The following is a 24,083-nucleotide window of genomic DNA, read 5'->3' on the forward strand; positions in this document are numbered from 1 at the left end:
ATAACAGAGCTTTGTGTATCTCTGCAGATTCTCTCTCTGTACCTGCCCCTGTGGTCCTGGTCTCTTTGCACCTGCACGGCTCTGAGGCCTGCGTGCCGCGGGATAAAATGTCCCACCTGAAACAAAGCCAAAGCACAAAGCGGCCCAGAGGCTTCCTGACCACCAAGGACCAAAACACTAGACGACTCTGTTACACGGGAAATCTACAGAACAACACAGAACTGAATTATAGTGGTAATTATTTGGTAACACTTTATAATAACTTCACCTTATTTAGCCTTAATAAAGCATGAACAAAGACTTAATTAATAATGATTCATGCTTAGTAACTACTTGATTACTACCTGAATTAGCAGTTAACTTGTACTTAATTCGCCTGTGCTGTAAATAGTCACTCATAAGTATTTCTTACTTACTTATTACTCATGAACTAACCATTTGTGTGTGCATTTGTAAATGTATATTTAAGTACAAATTTGAGCATTTATTAATGATTAGTAAGCCATGAGAGAATGATTTACTAGTAATGCATTATTGTTTCTCTGGAATTTGACCAACTTTAACAAATGCTTAATAAAGCATAATTAGTCTTCACTAGAAAAGCTCTCAGAAACACTTAACAGATAATAACTGCCTGAAGTTAGTAAATAATTCTCTCATAACTTACTAATGATTAATAAATGCTCAAATGTGTACTTAAATATGCATTTGTAAACATGCAAGTGGTTAGTTCATGAGTAATTAAGAAGTATTGAGTTACTATTTACAGCACAGGTGAATTAAGTGCAAGTTATGTGCTAATTCAGGTAGTAATTAAGTAGTTACTAAGCCTGAATCATTATTAATCAAGTCTTTGTTCATGCTTTATTAAGGCTAAATAAGGTGTAGTTATTATAAAGTGTTACCAGTTATTTAAATCACAATGGATAGTTTTCAAATCGTGTACTATAAAAGACAAAGAAACCAGCAATAAATACATTATACATTTGTAACATAAACCTCAGCCTTACTTATGTTTTAATTAAAATATTCTGAACACACTGGCAGTCACGTATTTCCCCTTCACTGTATCCTCCCTGTAGTTTTTATTACTGCTTTTTTATTATTATTATAATTATATGAATTTTAATCAAAGAAAAAAGCATAAATCTTCGTGCTCTGACAGACACTGTAAACCTGAGTAAATAACCTTCCCGATAATAACAAAACCACGATGGAGCCATATTTCAATTAACCAGGACGACATTAAGAGACTCAAGGAGAGAGGAGACAGGAGCAGACAGGGGCAGACAGGGGCAGACAGGGGCAGACAGGGGCAGACAGGGGCAGGCAGGAGCAGGGGGACGGACACTTGCTACGTTTACATGAGAGCTTTAACTCCGATGTCAACAATGCCAAATCATTATCACGATTATTCTGGTCAATATTGAAATCACGATTATTCAAACAATTATTTATTTGTAACACAATGCATTTATTCAGCATAAAAACAGGGTATACCCAGATTTGACTACCCCAAATTGAACTCTTTCGCCCATGAAGACGACATTTGACGACCCTCCCTTGTTTCCTTAATGACGTCTTTTGACACCTCCGCTGTATCACTAAAGACGTGATTTGACGACCGTTACAAATGGCTCGGTTTTTCACATGAAAACAGAGGCTGCGACAGGTGGGGGGGCTGCTACAACCCGTACGTACTAATATACAGTGTTGGGGAGTAACAGATTACATGTACCGGAGTTACGTAATCAGAGTACAAATTATGAGTAACTGTATTCAGTTACAGTTACTGCTTCAGTGAGTGGTAATTGGATTACAGTTACTTTGTTGAAATAAATGGATTACACAGAGGGATTTTCCCGTTTTCCTATTTTCACTTTTTTTTTTTTTTTTTTTCGGTAATTCCAATCATTGCCGGAAATTAAACCAGGTCTAAACTAGATCTAAACCAGGTCTAAACCAGGTCTAAACCAGGACTAAACCAGGACTAAACCAGGACTAAACCAGGACTAAAACCAGGACTAAAACCAGGTCTAAAACCAGGACTAAAACCAGAACTAAACCAGGACTAAACCAAGACAAAAAAGCAGGACTAAACCAGGTCTAAACCAGGACTAAACCAGGACTAAACCAGGACTAAACCAGGACTAAACCAGGACTAAACCAGGACTAAACTAAGACTAAAACCAGGACTAAAACCAGGTCTAAACCAGGATTTAACAGGACTAAACCAGGACTAAAACCAGGTCTAAACTAGATCTAAACCAGGTCTAAACTAGAGCTAAACTAGATCTAAACCAGGTCTAAACTAGAGCTAAACTAGATCTAAACCAGGTCTAAAACAGGATTTAACAGGACTAAATCCTGCTGCGTGGACGTGTCTCCTCTTCTTCTATCAATAATATTTTTAATACGGTTCAGTAAAGTCTGGGCTTTTTATTTTTCTTGTAGCAGATAAAACATCTTATGTGAAGATATCCTAGTCTTTGCTTCTCTACAGCAAATCAAGTAATCCAAAGTATTCAGATTACGTTACTCACTTGAAGTAATTTAATGGATTCCGTTACAAACTACATTTTGGGGGATGTAATCTGTAATCTGTAGGGGAATACATTTTAAAAGTCACCTTCCCAACACTGCTAATATATGTATGGGTTGTTCCAAGTAGGTGTCCGAGGGGGAAAGGGTTAAGACTTTTTAAAAACCTTTTTAAGACCACTTAAACAAAAATTAAGACCAACGTCACACCCATTATGCGAGCGAAAAACACCAGGTCTAATTCTAATAATGACCAACAAACTACGGTACTGTATATCTGGAATCTAAGGCTTCGTTTATATGATGACAGTTTGAACAGAAGACACAAAAGTGGTGTAGCGTCTTCATTTTTTAGTCCACGTTTAGACAAGCGTTTTCGGGAGGAAATCTGCGTGCATACGGTGACGCAAAAGTGTGTGGAATTGGATTGCGTGTGCATGCCAGGCGGCTCGGTGCTGATGTATGTGACGTAAACGTGTACGCGACCTGCGCAGATCTGACCAGAGTTTTGCGTCTTGGGCAGTGTAAACGTTTGATTGCGTTTTGAACAGTTATTTTGCGCTTCATACACACACACTCCTCATGGAAAACACACGAAGAAATGCAGATGATGCACATTTTAAGTTAAATTGATGTGGCTGTGGAAGAAGAAAACAGAGCTGCTGCTGCACGTGAGCTTGGCGTCAGTGAGTCGATGGTGAGATTTTCACGACGAATTGACTCAACGCAAAAAGACGAACTTGAAAATGTTCTTGAAGACATGGACACCTGCGGCTTATCTTCAGGTGCGCTCAACAGTTCGGAAAATACAATAAATAATCGGAAGACCAAATGAGCCTCACTGGACTGTATTTAAACTAGGGCAGGGCAAAAATAAAAAAAATATTAATCACATGAGTTCGAGTGCGATTAAAACAATTAATGAATTAAAAAGTAGCGTATAGTGATTTTTATTGGAAATGTAAATGAAAGAGCCAAACATTTGTTGTGCAAACAGCATTTCGAGGTATTCTGAAGGCTCAAGAAAAAATATTGAATTATTTTTTGTACTACTAATATATTTTTTCAATATTTTGTATTCAGTGAGTAATAAACACGATACTAGTAATAATTTCTAGATCATTGTTATAAACTTGGACTGATATTTCTTGGGAAACAAAGAGTTAATATAATAGAATGGAAATGGACCAATCACAGTTTTTCTTCCAGTGGTATCTGGGTAAATCAGTGACTCCCCCTGCAGCGCTGAACTAAACAAACACCTGCAGGACCTTCAGTGGCTGGAACGAAGTTTGAGATTGACAGTTGTCTGAGCCAATCATATTTCATTGAGTTATGGGCGGGGTCATATCACGAAATCTTCCGGACCTTCGCGAATACCCTGTGATAGCAAATGTAAGTGAGACCGAGGCGACGAAAACTGCACAGGACACCTCTGTTTGGATGGAGAAGAACAAGAAAGACCCTTGAACCGGAAGCCCGCGGAAGCTCAGAGCCCATGGCCAGGCCAGAGGCTCGGACACACGACATCTCATGTGTTCAGAAAAAAGTGAAAAGAAAAGACGTCAAACTTAAAGAAAAGCTCGCGGGGGACTTTTTCAAAATAAAAGCCAGTGAGCAACAGACGTTTACAATAAAAATAATAATAATAATAATAAAAACGGCGTTAACAGCGTTAAAATAATTGTCGGAGACGCAAAATTAACGCGTTAACGTGCCCGGCCCTAATTTGAACATAATAAAAGTAAGTATGTTTGTACCGTACTGCAGAACATTCTAGTGCATCCATTAAAACTTCTGTGCCCTGAAATGTCGTATTGTTATAACAAAATTCAAAGCTTGTGTCGCTGTTTTCCTGATCTGTGTGTCTCTTTATAAATGAAAGAAGAGGCCCTGGTCATAACAGTGTAATCTGAAGTGCTGACACACACACAGCCTTGTCCAACACGCACTCAATGACTCTCATTTACTCTCTTTTTCCTCCTCTCTCCTCTCTTTGTTTCTGTACGTCTCTCTCTCTCTTCTTTCCCACTTTCTCTTTTCCCCTATCCTCTAATATGTCTGTGTCTCACTCCTCGCTCTTATTCTCTGTCCAGCTCTTCATATTTCTCTCTCCCTCTCTCCTCTATCCATCCATGTCTCTCTCTTCTCTCTCCTTTCATCTTTCCTCTTTCCTATTTCTTTCCCTCTTTCCTCTAACCATCAATTCAGCGTCCCCCTCTCCCCCCTCTCCTCGTTTTCTTTCCCTGTTTCTCCTCTATACCTTCTTCTCTTTCCTCTCACTTTGTCTCCTCTTTCCTTCTCTTTCTCTTTCTCTCATCTCTCCATCCTGCTGTGTCGCTGCCTCAGCAGAACTCCAGCCCTGTGACAGCTGCAGTGTTTATCACATCATCATCACTCCATTTTTCAGCCTCGTAAAACAAGCTCCACACCGAGAACACTTTTCCTGCTCCAGCTCGGCTTCAGATCCACAGTTAAACAACAAAACACTTCACAAACTCAATACGGCTCATTCCAACGGCCTTTCCAGAACCTTAAGACAAAGACAGAGGATTCACAAACAATCTGAGTATCGTTCGTTCATTCGTTTTTCAAAATAAAACCAAAAATAAGAAAATGAAAAAACAAACAAACAACAATTTTCTTCATTATTTGGATAACGACAGTTTCCCGTGTATGTGACTTAAACTGTGATGCCGAACTGAACCAGGACTGAACAAGGACTAAACAGGACTAAAATAGGCCTGAACTAGGTCTAATCCAGGACTAAAACAGGACTAACCCGGTCTCAGTCCTGGTCTAAGTCTTGGTCTGGTCCCAATCTCTGTGCAGGAATCAGTTCTGGTCTCATCCCAGTCCTGTTCCCAGTCTCAGTCCAGGTCTAGGTCTCGGTCTCAGTCCTGGTCCTGGTAGCGGTCTGATCCCAGTCTCATTCATGGTCTCAGTTCTGGTGTGGTCCCAGTCTCAGTGCCGGTCTCAGTGCCGGTCTCAGTGCCGGTCTCAGTGCCGGTCTCAGTGCCGGTCTCAGTGCCGGTCTCAGTTCTGGTCAGGTCCCGGTCTCAGTCCTTGTCTCAGTCCTGGTCTTAATCCCAGTCCCAGTCCTGGTCTGGTCCGGTCCCGGTCAGGTCCCAGTCTCAGTGCCGGTCTCAGTTCTGGTCAATTCTGGTCAGGTCCTGGTCAGGTCCTGGTCTCAGTCCCAGTCTGGTCCCAGTCTCAGTCCTGGTCTCAGTCCCAGTCTGGTCCCAGTCTGGTCCCAGTCTCAGTCCTGGTCTCAGTGCAGGTCTCAGTCCTGGTCTCAGTCCCAGTCTGGTCCCAGTCTCAGTCCTGGTCTCAGTCCCAGTCTCAGTCCCAGTCTCAGTCCCAGTCTGGTCCCGAGATGTTAATGACTTTGTCTGAAATGTTCCACAGTGTGGCATTAAACCTTTCTAACTTCATGGAGACCAAACCAGGTCAAGTTACAGGTCAGATCTGTGGAGAGGCGACTCTGCTCACAGTCAAAATGCTGTTTTTGGAGGTATTTTTGAGCTATAAAACCACCTGTAATTGAATAAATGTAAAATAAAAGTAGAGCTGTTTAATGTCACACTGTGGAACATGGACCTCCAGCCTAAACGTTACATAATTCAACTTTAACTGTTTTTGGCACACGCTTTTGTAATTTATCCAAACTATATAGCAAATTTACATTTATAATTTCACAAAACCCCAATGTTCTTCAAGCAGCGCCGCAAACAAACACTCAAACACAATCATTTTCTCTTCGTTACTCCACGTTTAAAATCATTCTCGTTGTGTTATAGTTATAGTGTTGTTCTTTCTTACCCACAGGGAAGTTCTGCGTCACGGCTCCAGGGCCCAGGTCTGAGGAGCCCGAGGACAGAGACGGCTTCACCTCGTCCAGGCTGGAGCTCAGGGGCAGGGAGTACTCACTGGCCTGAAGAAGAAGAGAAGAGAGATACAGGATTATGACAAAAATACAAATACAAAGAGGGGGATGGCAAAATTGTACAAATAACTGACTGGGAGAGGCAAAAAAATACTTGTAATAATCATGTACAAAATTTAAATTGTACCATAAATCAATCAGGTTTTTCTATCATAACCATTGAAACTAGTTACTTATTTCATCAGATTTTAAATATTCAGGGTTTCCACTCTTTTCCACTGACGAAATTTCAAAACTTTTCCATGACTTTTTCATGACTTAAAGTGAATTTTCCATGACTTTACGGCACCTACGTGTGTAGAGTTGATCAGACTTTTAAGGCTAAATATGAAATGTTAACTCTTTCCTCTCACCTTATAGTTTGGTTTTATAGTTTATATAGTTTAACTTTCAAAATCCTGTCAGTGCATTTATTGTCGTCTCTTTTAAACAAATTGTGCAGAAAATAATCATAATAGTCTAATCTAAAGAGAAGCTGTAGTTGTGTGAATGAGATACTAAAATTCCCTGACTTTTCCAAAACTTTCATTGAAGTTATAAAATGCCATGACTTTTCCAGGCCTGAAAAATGACATTTTCAATTTCCATGACTTTTCCAGGATTTCCATAACTGCGGGAACCCTGAATATACGGTACATAGGGTGACCAGATTTTCAAAATAAAAGAATGGGACATCCTTTTTTTGGGGGGTTGTTTGTTGATAATAAAGTTGTTATGCAGAGACAATTCATGAGTCTTTATAGTAAATTTTTCTTTGTGTTTTGGTCGTTTTTGAGCAGCTTTTCTGTATTTTGCCTAAACAAATGACAATTTATGCCTCTTTTACTGTTGGTCGGGATGAAATTGGTCCAAAATAGAGACACCTGGGACATTTCTTGTATAAAACTGGGACAAATCACTGGTTTTGTATAAATCTGCTGGGACAGGGGACACAGGGCTCAAAACTGGGACTGTCCTGGGGAAATAGGGACGTGTGGTCACCCTGAACAAAACATTAGTTAACAGTGTCAAATAAGGCTGTGCAATTAATTTAATTTCGATCACGATTTCGATTTGTTAGTGTCAAAAATAATCTTTAAACTCATATATATTGAGTTGAAACGAAGCTTAACAAAGTTTATTTTGGGATAGTTTTTTATATAAATAAGTACATTTATTAATTTAATTCTGGTCACCCTAGACCAGGGGTGGGCAAACTAAGGCCCGGGGGCCATATGCGGCCCTTTAATCTTTTTAATCCAGCCCTCTAAACTTGAACAATAATAATTTTCAGAGTTTTAAAAGTAATTTCAATAAATAGTAAATACTGTGAGACTTGAAAGACAGGTATTTTGTTATAATGATTTTCAGTTATGGGATATTTCACTAACATATTTATATATAGATAGATATTTTTTTCTCTTATGAGGTGGATCACCAAAAAACTCCATCCATCTGCTCCTGGTCCGGCCCTTCCATCAAATTTTAGAACCCTTTGTGGCCAACAAGTCAAAAAGTTTGTCCACCCCAGCCCTAGACAAACATTTTATTTAGGCACACTCAAGGAAGCATTACAACAATGAATATGTACAAAAACATTAACACAGAAAAGTTAAAATGTATAAATTACATACAGCACAAAGTTTGACATCTGAAGAAATGCATGGTAATAATACATGGTTAAAATAATTCACCTTAAAAATTCTAATAAACAAAAACATATATTTGACTTTCTTTTTTTTGAGAATTGTATTATCATTTTTGTATATACGTATATTTTTTCATTTTGTCCATTATTTAAGTCTAAATTCCCGTCGTGTTTCCCATCAGGTCTCCACGCTCCTGTGACGACATTGTGTGTGTCCAGACAGCAGGAGGCAACTGGACCATATCATGAATGTTTTTGTTCAAGAGGAAGTTTACAGACGAGTGGAGAGACGGAGGGAGAGACGGAGGGAGAGAGGAGAGAGGGAGGAAGAGAGGGAGAGATGGAGAGACAGAGGGAAGGGCATCAGCTGTTGTTCTATTGTGTTTAATTCATCTGGAGCACCCATGGGAGACGAGACTCTGTGAGGCCCTCTGCACGAGGCCTCAACTGCACCAACCTCACTCCTCTGGGATAAATAATAATAATAAATGTTCAATAGGTTTGCATTTTTATACAAATATATGTTTATTTTGTAAGTTTTGGTTGATTTACTACTACTACTACTTTTTTTTTTTTTTTTTGTCTGAATTTTATGACGTTCTTATAATGCTTTTTCGTATATTCTCATACAAATTTTGGATAATTAAACATTTTTTTTCTATGTTGATTTTACATATAAATACATACATATACTGTATATTATTCTATAAATCACAGTTTTTTTTAATGGTTTGGTTTCATGGTTCTCTATTAAAATTTCCTCAAAAAACTGACTTGGATACGCTTGTTTCTTCTTCATTATGCATTTTTTTACTGGTGTGACTTATATATAATAAATAAATAAATAAATAAATAACGTATTTGGAATTATCATTTCATTTTTTGTTAATAACTGTAATTTTAGACAAACATTTTTCTGTGTTAATTTCACATATATATAGAATTACACACATATCTTTATATTTTTTACATTATTTATTTATATTTTTATTTATTTATTATATTTATTTTTTTATTATTAGGTATTAGTAGTAAAAGTATTAGTATTAGTAGCAGTAGTAATAGTAGTAGTAGTAGTAGCTGTAGTAGTAGTATAATAGTGGTGGTAATAGTAGTAGTAATAGTAGTAAAATAGTAGTAGAAATAGAAGTAGTAGTAGTAACAGTTGTAGTAGTAATAGTAGCTGTAGTAGTAATAGCAGCAGTAATAATAATAGCAGTAATAATAGTAATAGTAATAGTATTAGTATTAGTATTAGTATTAGTAGTAGTAGTAATAGGAGTAGTAGTAGTATAAAGCCATGCATGTGTATTTGAAATAATAAAATATATAAATTAATACATAATAATAATATATAATAATAAATACAATGACTAAACCTTGTCAGAAGCTGTAACCTCAAAGTGAATAATAAAAGTACATTTTTATTAATTATTATCAAAACACAAATCCAAGGGGAGGGTGTTTTGCGTACGCCCTCCTCCCCGTCCTCGAGTTCACATTCTGGGGTCCGTTTCCCCGTTTCGCCGTTTCACCGTTTGACCTCGCCTTTGTCCCGCTCCCTCCGCGATAAACTCTCTTTCTCTTTACAACTGTTCACGGGGCAAAAAGTCTCGTGTTTACCTCTGTCTCCGGCGAGCAAACGGGCTTTTTATGATGCAGATGGAGGAGAGGGGGATGAGGAGAGGGGGATGAGATGAAGGATGGAGAGAGGAGGAGAGAGGAGGGGGGGTCCCATTGAAATGATCTAGGCCCGGTGAATGGGACGAGCACATGGTCGGACAGCAGTGTGGGAGGAGACGAGCGCGCGATCTGAATGGGCTTTTAATGCAGTGAAGCAGAGGACCACCTGCACTTCACACACACACCGATTACACCGAGAGTAATAAACAAGGCAGATTTATGTCGGATTAAAGACGCACTGTGGAACTTTTCCGTTTTAGGGGAGTCTGACACCAGCGTAACTCTAACAACTTCAGCGATATGACGTGTGTTTACCTCGTTGAGATGTTTTCAGCTGAGACGTCTTCTGAACTCTTGTGTTTACTGATACTTAATTGAGACCAAATCGAGACCAAGACCAGTTCGAGGCCACAGAGTCCAGAGACCAGGACAAGACCAAGACCTCTGAGGGTCGAGACCAAAACAAGGCTGAGACTTTTAAAGGTCGAGATCGAGACAAAGACCGAGACCATGTAGCCTGATTCATCAGTTGGTTTCACTTCACGGAAACCGTCTGACCTCGCAGCATTAGGATTCGTTCACTCGATGGTAGGCGGATACTTTTTTAATTTAACCAATCGCTGTTATTTGGTCGTGACTTATGTAATGCATCAAATCCCGTAGGAAGAAGGACAATAACGTCTTTCCCCTTGATAAAATTCAACAAACATTCTCTTTGTTCCGGCTTTAAATCCTCGATCTCGGGAATCGTTGCCAACACAGAATGTCTGTCTTTGTCTACATCCATCTCGACGCTTTGTTTACTGTTGTGCTGTTCCACAAAAGGGACCCAGACAGACGCCACGAGTTTGACATCATGACTTCACAGCTCTTCGCTGATTGGTCGGTGCGCGGTCTACAACTTCCAGAGTTCTTGCAAACCGTCTAGTGTATTCTGATTCCTGACCGAGTCGCTGGACAGAAATGAAATTGAGCGGCGGCACTAGGTGGCACCAGAGTGACTAGAGATGAGGGCCTTTCAAGATCAAATCTTTGTCTTTGTCATCTTTGTCATTTTCTACATTTATTTGTATTTTACTGTTGTTTTGGCACATTAATTACAGTGTTTAGATCTAGCTTAGTCTTGGATTAGTCTTGGTTTAGTCCTGATTTAGACCTGATTAAGTCCTGGTTTAGATCTAGTTTAGTCCTGGTTTAATTAGTCCTGGTTTAGACTTGGTTTAGATCTGGTTTATTCCTGGTTTAGTCCTGGTTTTTGTTTTGATTAAGTCTTTTAGGTCTGGTCTAGTTCACATTACAATGGTTTAGACCTGGTTTAGTCCTGATTTAGATCTGGTTTAGTCTTGGTTTAGTGCTGAGTTAGTCCTGGTTTAGACTTGGTTTAGATCTGGTTTAGACCTGGTTTAGTCCTGGTTTTTGTTTTGATTAAGTTTTTAGGTCTGGTCTAGTACGCGTTACAATGGTTTACACCTGGTTTAGTCTAGTTCTAGATCTGGTTTAGATCTGGTTTAATCCTGGTTTAGTCTTGGTTTAGTGCTGAGTTAGTCCTGGTTTAGACTTGGTTTAGATCTGGTTTAGATCAGGTTTAGTCCTGGTTTAGTTTTGATTAAATCTTTTAGGTCTGGTCTAGTACACGTTAAGATGGTTCAGTCCTGGTTTAGTTCTGGTTTAGTCCTTAAATCTGTCCTTCTTTTTATATTTTTATCCATATTTAGTCCTGATTTAGTCCTGGTTTAGGTCTGGTCTAGTCCTTGTTACGATTAGTTAGTCCTGGTTTAGTCTTAATTAGTCCTATTTAAAAAAAACAAAACATGAAAACCTGTCACCAGATTTTCATCATTATAATTTTTTTGAATCTTTTTGCCTGTACGTGTAAAACTCTTAACCCGTTTTCTCGTATTTCGGTCATTTCCAGCCCGTTGTGTTATTGATCGTGGTGTAGAAATCAGTTTTGTAATTAGCTGCAGATTAGCCCGAGCTGGAGCAGAGGCCTGTCCCTGATTTATCACCAGAGTAATTCCCCCCGATGGAACAGAAATTACAATGAACTCAATTAGGCCACTGGGTTTATAGAGTCTGCAGCTCCTTCTCCAGATCAGGACAAACTAATGGCCCCGTGTGAGGTTTAACTGTATTATAAATGTAAATAAAGGTTATCCATTTTAATAAGACTGGAGATTTTAATATTACTCTGCTGCTCAATGGGGGTTTAGACCGGTTTAAGACCTGGTCTGGACCTGGGTAAGGCTTGGTTTGGTTTAGTGCTTGTTAAGATCCAGTTTAGTCCTGGTTTAGATCATGCTTAGCCCTGGTTCAGTCCTGGTTTAGTCCTGGTTGAATCCCAGTTGAATCCTGGTTTAGTCTTGGTTCAATCCTGGTTTAGTCCTGGTTTAGTCCTAGTTCAATCCTGGTTTAGTCCTGGTTTAGTCCTGGTTCAACCCTGGTTTAGTCCTGGTTTAATCCTGGTTCAATCCTGGTTTAGTCCTGGTTCAAACCTGGTTTAATCCTGGTTCAATCCTGGTTTAGTCTTGGTTCAATCCTAGTTTAGTCCTGGTTTAGTCCTAGTTCAATCCTGGTTTAGTCCTGGTTCAACCCTGGTTTAGTCCTGGTTCAATCCTGGTTTAGCCCTGGTTTAGTCCTGGTTTAGTCCTGGTTCAGTCCTGGTTCAGTCCTGGTTTAGTCCTGGTTTAGTCCTGGTTTAGTCCTGGTTTAATCGTGGTTCAATCCTGGTTCAATCCTGGTTTAGTCCTAGTTCAATCCTGGTTTAGTCCTGGTTCAACCCTGGTTTAGTCCTGGTTTAATCCTGGTTCAATCCTGGTTTAGTCCTGGTTCAAACCTGGTTTAATCCTGGTTCAATCCTGGTTTAGTCTTGGTTCAATCCTGGTTTAGTCCTGGTTTAGTCCTAGTTCAATCCTGGTTTAGTCCTGGTTCAACCCTGGTTTAGTCCTGGTTCAATCCTGGTTTAGCCCTGGTTTAGTCCTGGTTTAGTCCTGGTTTAGTCCTGGTTTAGTCCTGGTTTAGTCCTGGTTTAGTCCTGGTTTAGTCCTGGTTTAGTCCTGGTTTAATCGTGGTTCAATCCTGGTTCAATCCTGGTTTAGTCCTAGTTCAATCCTGGTTTAGTCCTGGTTTAGTCCTGGTTCAACCCTGGTTTAGTCCTGGTTTAGTCCTGGTTCAATCCTGGTTTAGTCCTAGTTCAATCCTGGTTTAGTCCTGGTTTAATCCTGGTTCAGTCCTGGTTTAGTCCTGGTTCAGTCCTGGTTCAATCCTGGTTCAGTCCTGGTTTAATCCTGGCTCAATCCTGGTTGAGTCTTGGTTTAGTCCTAAAGTTCTAGATTTACCAAATGGAACTGAAACTACAGTGAGCTCTGGGTCTGGGTACAATGGGCACTGGGTCTGGTTTAGTCCAGTTTAAGACCTGGTTTGTACTTGGTTAAGTCACAGGTTAGTCCTTATTAAGTATTAAGTTTAGTCCTGATTTACATCTGGTTTAGTTCTTTGGTTTAGACCTGGTTTAGTCCTGGTTCAGTCTGGGTTTAGATTGGGTTTAGCCCTAGTTTTGTTCTGATTTAGTTCTGGTTTAGTTCTGGTTTAGACCTGGTTTGGTCCTGGTTTAGTTCTGATTTAGTCCTGGTTTAGTTCTGGTTTACTACCCGCTACAATGTTTCAGGCCTTGTTTAGTCCTGGTTCAGATCTAATTTAGACCTGGTTTGGTCCTGATTTGGTCCTGGTTTAGTTCTGGTTTACTACCCGCTACAATGTTTCAGGCCTTGTTTAGTCCTGGTTCAGATCTAATTTAGACCTGGTTTGGTCCTGGTTTAGTCCTGGTTTAGTCTGAGATTAGATCTGGTTTAGCCCTAGTTTAGTTCTGATTTAGTCCTGGTTTAGTTCTGATTTAGTCTTGGCCTAGATCTGGTTTAGTCCTGGTTCAATCTGGGTTTTGACCTCGTTTGGTCCTGGTTCAATCTGGGTTTAAATCTGGTTTAGGTCTGATTTAGTCCTAGTTTAATCCAGCTTCAGTTCTGATTTAGTCCTATAGTTCAGTCTTAGTTTAATCCTGCTTTAGTCACGGTTTAGACCTGGTTTGGTCCTGGTTTAGTCTGGGTTTAGATTGTGTTTAGTCCTGATTTACTTCAGGTTTAGTTCGGGTTTAGATCTGGTTCGGTCCTGGTTTAGATCTGCTTTAGTCCTGGTTTAGTCCTGATTTACTTCAGGTTTAGATATGGTTTAGTCCTGTTAAAGGTCTGGTTTAGTTCTCTTTTATTCCTGGTTTAGTTCTGTTTTAGTCCTGGTTTGGTCCCTGGTTTAGATCTGCTTTAGTCCTTTCGTCTGTCCTGGTTTTTCTTTGCATTTCCATCCATATTTCGTCTTATTCCAGCCCCAGATCTGTCCTGTTTTCCGTCGCTCTCCCCTCGCTCCGGACCCGCCCGCTCATTTTCTTTATGAAGACAGATCCTGCGTTTTGTGATTTACAACAGTGTGAAATCCCTCCTCCAAACGGACATAACAAAACGTGCAGCTTAAATGGAGAAAATCTGCTTTATTGATTCATTTCGCAGAGCTCTACTGTTACTCTCAATTATAGGGGATACGAAGAGCGTGTTTTTCATCACAAAATCGATCGTGCGCAGGACTTTTGGAGCATTATACACGCCGCACTGTAAGCCGCGCTCTGGATAAAGCTTAATTAGGTTTTTTTTTTTTTTCTAAGGTTTCGTTTGGGAATCTGGGAATGACGGTCGCAGAGGTCTGGTCTGTATTGGATTTTAAAGCTACAGTCAAATAGAGACACTAGAGAAGAAATATAACAATAAAAAGTGAAATGGAAATGGTTTTGGACGATATGCAAAATGAGAATGCTGGAAATGACTACCGTATTATTTGGACTATAGGTAGCACTTTTTTTCATGGTTTGGGTGTTTCCTGTGACTTACATACTGTCACTTGGCTCTACTGCGCATGTCTCCTGCAGAAAGAGCCTCTGTCCTGTCTGTATCATGTCAGTCGATCAAACCATTACTTCTGCACCACTGAACAATTTAACATTTAAACAAACTTATAAAGACGACTGAGAAGACTGAACACAAATGCTCCCAAAAAGAAAATCAAATTTTGCAGATTACAAACTGCAAGTCGTGAAATCTGCAGCTAAAAACAGAAATCGAGAAAGTTTGGAGTGAGAGAGAAACTTGTGACAGCGGGAGGATGCACCATGAAACTTTCCTGAAGTCACTGGATGGATGGACAAAGTCTGGACTTCAGTGACACCGAAACCATCCTGTCGGGATTCAGAAAGACCAGAATAATTCTAACTGGAACTGATGCTGAGTCTGACGACAGCGACACAGAAGAGGAAGCGTCGCTCTGTTTACCTCCGGAGGTCGAGGAGTTGTTCAGAAGTGACACCGAGGATGAAGAATTGAATGGATTTAGTGATTTGGAGTGAGATGGAGAGTTTGTTAAACTTGTTCTGTTCTGTTGTTTATGTTATAGTTTATCTGAAGAACTGTTCATATGTGACGTTAACAGTCTGTTGTTCTCTCTTCTATTGTTTTTACTACAACTTCACTTTCAACGTGAAATGTCGGTTCCTGGTCTCTGATTTTATAAAATAAATTTCCTCCAAAAAGTGCAGCTTATAGTCCAAAAAATAAGGTACTTGAATCTTACAACAACAAAAAATGCAAAGACGTGATTTTCAGTTTTATTCAAATAATGTTTCAGCACATTGTTTATATTTTGTGTTATTAAAATAATACAAAAGATGCAATAAATAAATAACTATAACTATAATTATTTAAAAAAATATATTAAAATAAATAAATAAATAATAAAAAAAAGCTCAAGCTACTGCCATGTTTTAATTCATTAATTAAATGTTGTTGGGAAGAAAAAAAAAACAAAAAAAAACTAAAAACTATTTTGGGCACCAGAAAAGTTACACTATGCATCTTTAATTTATGTTAAACTATGATAAATATTGACCATAGGTATTACCCCACCAAATCAAGTCATATTTTGACAGAAGTGAAAACAAAAAAAAAGGTAAACTGGAATAAATAAATAAATTAATTAAAAATAAATTAATACATGAATAAAATATCATGATATTCCTCAAGCTAATGCCACATAAAAAAAAAAAAAAAAAAAGAAAATTTTGTTTTTTCCCAACAATTTCTTTTTTTTTTTTTAAACGCTTGAGTAATATAAAACATATTTTTGGCCTATTTTTATTTTTCCTTTTGAAGCTTGATTAAACAAATTGTAAATTAACCTGACCTAGTTAAACCAACTCAAACCAAATCAATAATCTTAAAATAGATAAAAACATTTAAGTGTTCTGTGTTTCAGCAATAACCTGGTATAAAAACTGCACCACAAAAGAAAACTATAACGAATGCACCAGTTTGCATTAGAGCGAAGAGCCTCGTTCATTTTCACTGATCTGAACCAGTCTCACTTTTATTCTTCAGGTGCTGCTCAGAATCTGGGTCAGACTCACTTTTTGTCCCTGATCACTGCTCCTCAAATCTAGGTCTGTCTTATAACGAGAAGGAAGATTGTAAAATGTAACAGTGAGTAAAAGGTGACTTTACATGTTCTGCATTAAAAGTAGGTCATTGTTACAACATTTATTTTTCAGTTTTATATTGTCATAATCAATTGAAAACTGATATAACTATGTACATTTTTGTATTACCTATAACTATTGTCAGTGTCCACATTTATTCAACTCATTAAAAGGTTCTTCTTCACTTACCTTAAGTATTCAGAGCATCCTAATTATTCACCACAATGAGTTTATAAGAGCTTTTCACAACTTTCAGAGACCAGAGCGGAGTTTTGCCGTCAAAGTAATGTTACCAACGACTAGCATCCCAAAGTGCACTTCCTGATTATTGGAAAAATCTGATGCAGGGACTTTAAATGAGGACTTTATCCAAAACTATCAAGGTAAGAAAGACACATTAACCCTCTCAGGCTCAAATTAATTTTTAGTATCAGGAAAAATCTGATATTTGGGGAAAATTATAATATGGGGTAGTAATATACAATCCTGACTTTTTTATCCTTTGTGAACAAAAAAAGTATTTTGCACTTCTGGCAGGCCGTTTGCGTGGAGCCATTCTTGCACAGTCTGCATCGTCCACGTTTATCAGCATGGATGGGAGAAAAGGCTCCTGAGTAAAAAAAGCTCATAAAATATGGATGTGAAGTAAGTAGGTAATTGGAATTTAGCTGTTGCAAATCTGCAACGCCTGCCTGGGGAGGGTTAATGAACTACTGAGTGTTATGGTCACGAATAAAACATACACTACCGGTCAAAAGTTTTAGAACAGCCTAATTTTTCCAGTTATTTATACAAACAAAGTAAAGAACTGAACAGACAGAGGTTAAAAAAACAAAAAAGATACAAAACACAAGTCCAAGCTCTGCCAAAACTAACTCAGGAAAAAAGAACAAGATGGTAAAACCTGAAAACCTGGAGTGTCCAGCAGCAGCACAGTGTCCACACTTAAACCCCATCGAGCTGGTTTGTACGGAAGCCCAGAGGGGTCACAACAAACGCAAACGCCGCGACAAATACAAATGCGACGACACAACAAAAAGCCACAAAAAACCAAAAAAAGCCACAACTGAAATGACGGCAGGACTCTGTTTTAATGCAAACGCCGCAACAAATACAAACGCCACGACACAAACGCAAATGCCGCAACACATTAAAAAGCCACAACGGAAGTGACCGCGGGACTCTATTTTCCGACGGACCGATCAAGCGGCAAGTGAAGAAGAAGAACTACAACCTGAAAAGTACAGGAACGGAGAAGTTGGAAACGTAAGTAAAAGTAATTTATTGTTTTATCATTATTCGTTTCAAGTTGAAGTTCTTCTTCTTCACTTGCCGCTTGATCGGTCCGTCGGAAAACTAGAGTCCCACGGTCACTTCCGTTGTGGCTTTTTGATGTGTTGTGGCTTTTTAATGTGTTGCGGCATTTGCATTTGTGTCGTGGCGTTTGTATTTGTTGCGGCGTTTGCATTAAAACAGAGTCCCGCGGTCATTTCCGTTGTGGCTTTTTTTTTGGTGTGTTGTGGCTTTTTGTTGTGTTGTCGCATTTGTATTTGTTGCGGCGTTTGCGTTTGTTGTGACCCCTCTCGGCTTCCGTAGGTTTGGGATGAACCTGACAGAAGAGTGAAACGACCTACAAGTGCCACACATTTATGGAAACTTCTGCAACAGACTTGGGAAGAACTTTCTGAAGAATATTTGATTTCTGTTGTAAAAAGAACGAGCCACGAGTGTGTTCAGCTGTTCTATCTGTCAAAGGTGGTGTGACACGTTCATGAATCTAAAGTTTAGAATCCGTCCTGGTCAACAGTAAATAGTAAAAAAATGGAAAAAGTGTGGTGTTCTAAACTTTTTGACCAGTGTTAACTTAGACTGATTCCACAATTAAAATTAAAAAACGATTTCATGATGTTGATATTCGCAAAGACAGAGAGATTTGCGCAGTTCGAATGTTAGACATCTCTAAGACCATAACATAACAGTTTTGTTCAGTAGTTCACTAATGCGTTGTTGTTGTTCGTCGTTAAGTTTTCGTCTTTCTTACCTTGGTAGTTGTGGATAAATTCTTCATGTTAGAATGTTTATCCTTTGTGGACCTTGTGGGTTGAAGATTTGGTGAAGGGACAGATTTATGAAACTAGTGGAAAATACGGAAGACATTTATGCAGACAATTTGCCATAGAAAACTATTAACGGGAAGTTCCGCAAACCTACAGCGTGGGACTTCCGGCTGTTGTGAAAAAGGTCTATTGTACATAATTGAATCAATAGAATATGAACTACACGGACTCAAAAATACATGCTAAATACAACTGCATTATCAAATCCGAATGACAGAAAAAGTAAATTAAATAATCTTATCTTTATCTAGTCAAAATAACAGGTTTGACCAGTCGCCGAATCCAAAAGTAACCACTGACTTGTCGATCACTAAAATAATTGTTGAAATACTAATAAATAACACTGTAAAACCCTCTATACCTGTTCTGGTTTGACGTGCTCAGATGTGGGGAACACTTCCGGATACTGTGGTCTCTCAAACACTCGATCCAGAGCCTCGAGCTGCTGCTGTGTGAAGGCGTCCGCTCTCAGGTGTTTCCTCAAAGTCTCCACGCTGCCAGGGGAGTGAGGAGAGCCGTCCGAGTCTGAAACGAGAGAGGAGAGAGGAGAGGGGAGGGTGAGGGCCAGTCTGTGTTTTAATGTGTAAAAGAGGAGTTTCCTTAAGATCTCCACACTGCTGAGGGCCTGAGCATCATAATTATTTACCTTCCATATTTGTTGGACTATAAAGTGCACCGGATTATAAGGCGCAATATCAATAATGCTGAATTTTCTCATCTATTTTCATACATAATTCGCACCGATTATAAGGTGCATTAAGCAAAACTAACAGACGACACGTGAGACTGATCCTTAGCCCAGGCGTCCATGATCCATTGGCAGATCGTGGCGTAATTCGCCGGCGTTGCCTCTCTGTCTTGGTAAATGTGGATTATCAATGTGAATGTGGGTGGATCATTTAAGTTTTTTTTTTTTTTTATTTCCTACGAGGACGACTCAAATATACATTGGGTAATAATGTGTTTAATGCAGCTTTGAGCACATTTGTTTACATTTTACAGAAACAAAACTTAAAACCACATGACTAATTTGCATAAACTATAAGCTCTGAAAAAACTGCTCGCTCCTTGTGCGATGATGCAGTTCAGCTTCTGTCTACAGTAGCCGTAATGCTAAGACAATCCATCAAGCATTGCTGCTTCGTAGTTTACCAGTCGGACTAAAACATTCCGACAGCTTTTTGAGCGCCGTGTATGACATAAAATCGGTTCGAGGTCAGTAAGCACAACCAGAATTAATACATAAGGCGCACTGTTGATTTTTGAGAAAATTAAAAGGATTTTAAGTGCACCTTTTAGTCCGAAAAATACGGTACTCAGTATATGCATCATGTAGACATTGTTTAAACAACAAAAAAATAAGACATCATTATGTAGAAGGAGCTTTATCTGCATAATCTGGTGGTATAAAAGGCAAATATTACTGTTTATTGTCTCATCACTACTGAACAGTCACAATAATGATGCAGTGTGTTCTTGCTGCTAGAATAATTCTCACAAGATTTGAGTGTTCACAAATGCATGAAAATAGTCCGTCTTTAGCTGATTCCGTTGAGTCCGACCAACTCACGGACCAAACGAGGGACATGACAGAGCCCCAACGAAGCTAAACTAACCTGACGATGCTGGCCTTTATGAAAAGACCCCAACATCTGATATCTAGATGTGCAAATACACACTGTAAATACATTTTTTTTTGCCAAGGTAGCACTAAAATATGTAGAATAAAAGCTCCCCTCTGGGCCAGTACTCCCCTGAAAATGACCATTCAAATATCAGGAAAGCACCATGTTCTTAACCATCTCCCCTTAACCCCAAACCCCCAAACCTCTCCGCTCTGAGCTCAGCCCCGGTTCTTTGTATTCAGCTCGTGTTTCTTATGGCCTGCTCCAGTCTGTTCTTCTGCTCCTGCCTCTTCTGCTCCTGTCTGTTCTTATTAAAGATGCAACGATATGGTTTTCCCACGATTCTTTATGTACCTCCATATCCGGGTCATGATATAGATTTGATTTTGATACGTTTTAAGACGAAAAACAAAACAAAACATAAACTCATGTAATTTTTTCTGTTCTGCTACAGTCTGTGACACACTGCGCTCTCCCGTCTTCTTTCTGGACACTAAAACTATCTTATATTACATAGAAATGTCTCAGCGGACCATTTCTGACTAAAACTTACGAGATCGAGTCGAAGAAAAAGATTGCAGATATTGCAAGTCACGTCGTATGTGCGTAGTAAACGAAGAAATGCAAAGACAAAAGCGATTCTCAAGTATTTAAAACTTCATATTTTTGTCATTTCTGGGTCTATCGATGTAAAATAAAAAGTGACTGAAAGATAAAATCCACTTCTGTTAGAATATTTCAGCTGTAAGTCCCAATGGAGCTGTTTTCTTGCTGAATCTGAGAAGAACGCTGCGATAACTGTTTCTCTTTCGGACCAAAATAAATGACAACACAGACCTGTATCGAATATCGTTGCTTTCCTAGTTCTTATGGCCTGCACCTGTCTGTCCTTATAGCCTGCTCCTGCCTGCTCCTGTCGGTCTCCACAGGGGTCTCCTCCTTTAGACCCGATGTCCCCTGGCGGAACATTCCCCCCGTCATGATGATCCTGTCGCCGTGCGGAGCTGATGGATCGAGATTCGCCTGCACATCCGCACAAGCGCCGCTCTATGGTAATGTGAGGGGCAGAGAGGGGCTGCAGCCTCGAACACCAACTGAGAGAACGAGGAGGAAGAAAAAGGGACGCACCATCACATGTATATACACCCGTAAGTGAATATGTATGCGCAAAATAACTAAATTTAATGCCGTACTGTGGAATATTTCATGCAAAACAACAAGCGCTGCTCTAATGTAATGGAAGAGACAGTGTGGGGTTGTAGTCTTTAACACCGACTGAGAGGAAGAGGAAGAAAAGGACGCAGGATCATACACCTGTAACTGAATATATATATGCAAAATAACAAAATTTAATGCCATACTGTGGAACATTTCGAGCAAACCCGCAAGTGCTGATCTATTGTAATGGAAGAGACAGTGTGGGGTTATAGTCTTTAACACCAACTAAGAGAAAAATTGACTCGGGAGCACACAGAATACATCTATATATGCGCAAAATAACTACATTTAATGCCGTACTGTGGAACATTTTCAAGCAAAATCGCAAGCACCGCTCTTTTGTAATGTAAGGAGCAGTGTGGTGTTATAGTCTTTAACACCAACTGAGAGAAAAAGAAAAAAAAAAAAAAACAGAAGCAGGAGCACATGTGTAGAATATACGTGTAAGTGAATACTGTATATATGCGCATAATAACTACATTTAATGCCGTACTGTGGAACATTTCGAGCAAAATCTCAAGTGCTGCTCTAATGTAATGAAAAAGACAGTGTGGGGTTATAGTCTTTAACACCAACTGAGAGAAATGGGGAAAAAAAAGGGAAGCAGGAACACATGTAGACTACACCTGCAAGTGAATATAAATGTGCAAAATACCTACATTTAAAGCCAAACTGTGGAACATTTCAAGCAAAATCGCAACTGCTGTTCTATTGTAAAGTTATAGTCTCTCCAGCAAAAAAAAAAAAAAAAAAAAAACGCAAAACAAAACGCAAAAAGATGCAGGAGCACATGTAGAATCTACCTGTAACTAAATAAATATGCAAAAATAACTATATTTAATGCCAAACTGTGGAACATTTCAAGCAAAACAACAAGTGCTGCTGGATTGTAATCTAAGGAACAGGGTGGTGGGTTGGGTTATCGTCTTTAACATCAACTGAGAGAACGAGGAGGAAAAAGGGACGCACCATCACATGTATACACACCTGTAAGAGAATATATATAAACACAATAACTACATTTAATGCCGTACTGTGGAACATTTCAAGCTAAATCTGTGCTGCTCTACTGTAATGTAAGAGACAGTGTGGGGTTATAGTCTTTAACGCCAACTGAGAGAAACAGGAAAATGGAAAATAAAGGGACTCAGGAGCCCACAGAATATACCTGTAAGTGAATATATATGCACAAAATAACTACATTTAATGCCGTACAGTGGAACATTTTAAGCAAAACAACAAGTGCTGCTCTATTGTAATGTGAAGGACAGTGTTGGGTTACAGCCCCGAACACCAACTGAGACAAAGAGGAAGAAAAGGGACGCACCATCACATGTATATAAACCTGTAAGACAATATAAATGCGCAAAATAACAAAATTTAATGCCGTACTGTGGAACATTTCCAGCAAAATCGCAAGTGCTGATCTATTGTAATGGAAGGGACACTCAGTTGGAACACCGGCTGAGAGAAAAATGGACTCAGCAGCATGTGTAGAATATAACTGTAAGCGAATATATGCAAAATAACTACATTTAATGCCGTACTGCGGAACATTTCAAGCAAAACACTGCAAGCACTGCTCTAATGTAATGTAAGGGACAGTGTGGGGTTATAGTCTCTAACATCAACTGAGCAAAAAAGGGAAGCAGAAGCACATGTAGAAGAATATACAATTATAACATAATGCCATAGTGTGGAATATTCCAAGCAAACCAATAACAATTCCAGAAAAGCTACATACTGCATGTGTGACATTATGAATTTAATAGAATCATTATTTCATATTTCTGGAGCAGATTTTGAAACAGACATTTTAATGCCAAACTGTGGAACATTCCAAGCGTCTTCATGTGGACAAGCAGGATCCCGACCCTGTACCAGAAAAGTTCCATAATGTGCCTTTAAAATCTATTTGCTTTGGTGACATAACATATTTAAATATTGTCATTATTTCATATTTTGAGTAAACATTTAGCATTTTGAAATGTTGCAGTTGTGCTCTAGTGATTAAATTTCAAACTAAATTTTGATACTTAATATTGATTCCGATACCACAATGACAATAAGAACAGTTTATTTTTGACAATAAAACTACATTTTCAGCATTATCCCTTAGTGGTCCAGGTAGGTTTTGGTCTATGTGCTCTTATACCATATTTTTCGGACTATAAGTCGCACTTAATATCCTTTCATTTTCTCAAAAATCGACAGTGCGCCTTATAATCTGGTGCGCCTTATGTATTAATTCTGGTTGTGTTTAAGATAAGATAAGATATGCTTATATTACTCCCACAGTGGGGAAATTCCAGTCTTGCAACGCACAATTCAAGAACAGCAGGAAAAAGGTAACATACAATAAAACAAGATAATAGATAATGGCTTAAAAATAATTTAAAAATAGTCTTAAAAATAGACTAATGTAACGTACTGACCTCGAACTGATTTTATGTGGAACACGGCACTCAAAAATCTGTCAAAATGTTTAAGTACAACTTTGGTAAACTACGAAGCCGCACCGCTTGATGGACTGTCGGAAAATTACGGCGACCGTAGTCAGGAGCCCGTTTTACAGAAGCTCGACGCATCAGTGTAGAAGGAGCCGTTTTTTTCAGCGCTTACAGTTTATGCAAATGAGCCATGTGGTTTTAAGTTTCGTTTCTGTAAAACGTAAACAAATGTGCTCATAGTTGCATTAAACACATTATTACTCAACATACATTTGAGTCGTCCTTGCAGGAAACAAAAAAACAAACGT

General features: G+C 38.9%; 1 protein-coding gene across 1 annotated transcript in view; it reads right to left on the bottom strand.

Annotated features, from left to right (window-relative positions):
- The window catches only part of pax2b (paired box 2b), a 113,250-nt gene that overhangs the window by 28,599 nt on the left and 60,568 nt on the right, over positions 1-24,083 (bottom strand). The window contains exons 7-8 of the mRNA XM_055150567.1: positions 18,844-18,969; positions 6,364-6,475 (exon numbers count right to left, since the gene is read on the bottom strand). Coding sequence (XP_055006542.1) covers positions 6,364-6,475; positions 18,844-18,969 — 238 coding nt within the window. The remainder of the gene's footprint in view (positions 1-6,363; positions 6,476-18,843; positions 18,970-24,083) is intronic.

This window comes from Boleophthalmus pectinirostris, unplaced genomic scaffold, assembly GCF_026225935.1.
Source record: "Boleophthalmus pectinirostris isolate CB_2022bp ecotype Guang Dong unplaced genomic scaffold, ASM2622593v1 HiC_scaffold_14, whole genome shotgun sequence".
NCBI lineage: Eukaryota > Metazoa > Chordata > Actinopteri > Gobiiformes > Gobiidae > Boleophthalmus > Boleophthalmus pectinirostris.